The following is a 4,224-nucleotide window of genomic DNA, read 5'->3' as shown; positions in this document are numbered from 1 at the left end:
GGAAGTCATGTCCTTCAGTGCGGAAAGTGTTATGAGATACATTAGAGGTTCTGATCCTTTGACCTGTACTGAGAAGAGAGGGCTTTGAGCTTTCAAATCTGTCATCTTCTCTTCACTAGGGTCATCTTCCTCCCCAGAATGTGGAAAAGAGGCAGTAGAGTATAGCATTTACAGCTCTAAAGGGAAGGAAGGTGAGTGCCTGCCCTGATGCTGGTCACTTATGTAACATGGTGATTTCAAGTGCAAACCATTTGAGCCATACTGCTGAAATTCACCTTCTGGCTGCAACTCGGTGGTTTAGGGACTTTTGTCTAGTTGTGTCACCTTACTGATTTCATCTGTAAAATGAAGATAATAATATTGCTACATGGCTCTTCAAACAGAACCTCTTATAGTAACCACTCAATAAGTGTCAGCTTTAAAAAATTATTAAATGTACAGCCACTTGAGCTAAGAGATCTTGGAAAAGCATGAGCTCACCTACTTAATCTGACAGCGTGGACCCAGAGGTGGAAGCTCTGAGCAGAGCCACTGTGGCTTCTGCATCTCAGGATTCCCTTCAGGGAAGAGGTCCAGGTTTTACCAAGTGAAGCAGAGACAGGAGAGGGAAAGTATAGAAAAGGGACTGACTTAAGGATCTAAAAGACATTTAGCTTATTTTTGGTACCCCTTTCTTCAGCAGAACCAGCTCTCATTCTGCAGTTACAGTTTAGTCTCATATTACACTTTGGGAGTTATAATCACTTGGACTGTGAAGACAGACCCCTAGTGAATGGTAAAAACCTTCCTACCGAAGTTCAAATCTCTCTCCTTGGATTCCTTTTCCAAGAATGGGAGATAGAGACTAAGAATGTGGTGGCGATGTTTCTTTCTAAGTGGTCCTCTTCTCTTGTCCCCTCAGACTTTCCTGCCCGACCAAAAAGAATGGCAGCCAAAAATTCTTCTGTGACAGAGTTTATCCTCGAAGGCTTAACCGACCAGCTGGGACTCCGGATCCCCCTCTTCCTCCTGTTTCTGGGTTTCTACACGGTTACCGTGGTGGGGAACCTGGGCTTGATAACCCTGATTGGGCTAAACTCTCACCTGCACACTCCCATGTACTTCTTCCTCTTTAACCTCTCTTTAATAGATTTTTGTTTCTCCACTACCATCACTCCCAAAATGCTGATAAATTTTGTCTCAAGGAAGAACATCATTTCCTTCACAGGGTGTATGACTCAGCTCTTTTTCTTCTGCTTCTTTGTCGTCTCTGAGTCCTTCATCCTGTCAGCGATGGCATATGACCGCTATGTGGCCATCTGTAACCCACTGTTGTACACGACCACCATGTCTCCCCAGGTGTGTTTATTCCTTTTGTTGGGTGCCTATGGGATGGGGTTTGCTGGGGCCATGGCCCACACAGGAAGCATAATGAACCTGACCTTTTGTGCTGACAACCTTGTCAATCATTTCATGTGTGACATCCTTCCTCTCCTTCAGCTCTCCTGCAACAGCTCTTACATGAATGAGCTGGTGCTCTTTATTCTTGTGGCTGTTGACATTGGATTGCCCATTGTCAGTGTCTTTATTTCTTATGCCCTCATCCTCTCCAGCATTCTTCACATCAGTTCTACAGAAGGCAGGTCCAAAGCTTTTAGTACTTGCAGTTCCCACATAATTGTAGTTTTGCTTTTTTTTGGTTCTGGTGCTTTCATGTATCTGAAACCCCCTTCCATCCTGCCCCTTGAGCAAGGAAAAGTGTCCTCCCTGTTCTATACCATCATAGTCCCCATGTTAAACCCATTAATCTATAGCTTGAGGAACAAGGATGTCAAAGTTGCCTTGAGGAGAACTTTGGGCAGAAAAATCTTTTCTTAAAGGAGTAGTATTGGAGGAAGGAAATACAATGCTTTGCTTATTAGCATGTGTTTTCAGTGAGATTCAAGTTCCATTTTTTTTCCTGTCTTGTACAGAAAGAGAATTTTAAATCTTTACATTTGGATGAATGTTAAATGCAGACATATTCTCCCTGTCTGCTCCACTGCTCCACCTCAGTTATTCCAAGATTTCTTCATTTTATGCCAATTTTTCTATAATCATAGGTCATTTAATTGTGAATTGGCCTTAACACATTTTTTAATCTAGCCTCCTCAATTAACACATGTTGGAGACTCAGAAATATATATGTTGCTCAAGGACACACAACTACTTGGTGGCACAACTGGGACTGGTATCCAGGTCCTTGAATTCCAAGCTGCTTTTTTTTTTTTATGTCATTTTTTCATGCTTCATTGATGCCCTTGCAAATTTCCTTTTAAAAGTATGAAAACTTAACACATTAAAACCTAATTCTATTCATAGTAATTTAATGTGACCTGTCAATAAATAATTTTTAAATATTTCATTTTTTTTTCAAGAGGATAGATGGAACATTTTCTTGAGTTGGTCTTGGCCAAATGAGAAGAGAATTGTGTTAAGTTTGTAGTACGTGAGTGACCTTGAGTTAAGATTGAGGTTGTGTGGAACCCTAGGAACCCAGTCTAGGGAATTAGGACTTCTGTAGGATTAAGGGTTATAAAGATGCTGAGAAGAAAGTCGTACATTCATTTGAAGATTTAAAGAATCAGAATGTAGAGCTTTTTCAAGGGTTAGTTTGGGTGTTTGAGCTGTGATAGAGAAATCTGTGGCTTAGGATAATCAACCAAGGGTCTGCAAGTTTTAGAGGTGCAGTAAACAATGTTGAGAATCTAGGTAGCTATTAAAACACCACTAAGTAGCTGATTATCAGAAGAGGCAGTTTCCACTGAATTTTAAGGTACTGCAGACAGCACTCATACAAGCATATGTGGTAAAAGATAATTCATCCAAGACTGGGTTGTAAACCCACAACATTTAATGACAGCTATATAACACATCAGATCAATACACTTTGATCTGAATAATTTATTAGTAGCAAAGGAAGGTTCCTTTGGATTAGGATTAATATGTTAAGTGTTGGGGAGACACTTTGATTTCCGAGCTTTTCCTTGGGAATATTCTCTTCTTTGGGAAAAAGAGAAGTTTAGATGAGGGTGTAGTTTTGTTCTTTGGTATGACATGAAGGGCTTGAAGTCATAAGACTGAGTGTGTGTGTGTGTGTGTGTGTGTGTGTGTGTGTGGTGGGAAAGATTTGTCTTTAGTCAGCATGGAATAGGGAAGAGAAGTGAGTTCAGGAGACTTGTGGGTGGGCGTCTGGTGGGTGAGGTGAATAGGCTATTTGAGGTAGGGAGCAGATGAAAACAGCAATTCGTGAGGCACATGATGGAGTTGGTTTTGTATCCTGGCTCAGTTGCTTAGTAATTGTGTGACTTTGGGCAAATTACTTAAGGTCTCTAAATATTAATTTTTTTATTTTTGAAAGTGAGATAATGTTTCTGACTTCGTGGGGTCTTTGAAGAATTAAATGCAAGGCACTTACTACATTTTAGTTATCACCCTGCAATAATTCTTTTATGTAATTATCAACACTTCCTTGAGTTTTTCCATGAGCTGAGACAAGTCACTTCATCTTTCTGGAACTCTGCTTAGTCTTGAAAAAAATGAACTCTAAATATCATTTAAAAAGTCAGGTATTTTGACTAAGTAATATTTGAATATGGTACAGCAATAAACAATATAAATAAGAGGAGAAAATATGTCTTTCTCTTATTTTGTCATTCCATTCCTAAAATCTCCTTCCTAAAAACAACAGTTGTTGCTGATTTCTTGTGAGTCTTCTCATATTCAAGCATATCTAGCTATCTATGTATCTTTCTATCTATGCATGTATCTATGTATGTGTGTACATATCTATCTATCTAATTTATCTAATCTATCTGTCTGCCTATCTATTCATCCACCTATCTTGTTTTAAAGTTGTATAAAAAGGCATTTTCCAATGGAAACAACTTAGAAGAGGATGGGATAAGAGAACAATGCAGGGGTAAAAAGAAGAGGAGCCAATCACAGAAGAGATCTGGGAAGGGATGTGGCTGAGGAAGGAGAGAAAGACCAGAGGCACCCTTGACCCTGCACCCTTGACCCTGGATGCATCACTGTGAGCCCCAACCCTGCAGCCACAGGGTAACATTTTGGTTCCCTGATCTTCTGTCCTCACCTTGTGGCTGCACCACCCCCATCACTATTTGGTTGATGTTGTGGTGAGGTCAGAGCCTCTGATAGTTAAGAATATCAGGATGGTAAGTATTTTTAATCCATCACAAATTT

The 4,224-nt window shown here is 40.1% G+C and overlaps 1 protein-coding gene across 1 annotated transcript; it reads left to right on the top strand.

The window, feature by feature from the left end:
• Positions 1 to 604: 604 nt before the first annotated feature.
• LOC119626457 (olfactory receptor 8B12) lies at positions 605 to 1,857 on the top strand. The gene has a single exon (XM_038004914.2). The coding sequence runs from the start codon at positions 862 to 864 to the stop codon at positions 1,855 to 1,857; it is 996 nt and encodes a 331-aa protein (XP_037860842.2). The 5' UTR covers positions 605 to 861.
• The last annotated feature ends 2,367 nt before the right edge of the window (positions 1,858 to 4,224 follow it).

The sequence above is a fragment of the Chlorocebus sabaeus genome, chromosome 1 (genome assembly GCF_047675955.1).
Source record: "Chlorocebus sabaeus isolate Y175 chromosome 1, mChlSab1.0.hap1, whole genome shotgun sequence".
Lineage (NCBI taxonomy): Eukaryota > Metazoa > Chordata > Mammalia > Primates > Cercopithecidae > Chlorocebus > Chlorocebus sabaeus.
This window is presented reverse-complemented; position numbering and strand designations above follow the sequence as displayed.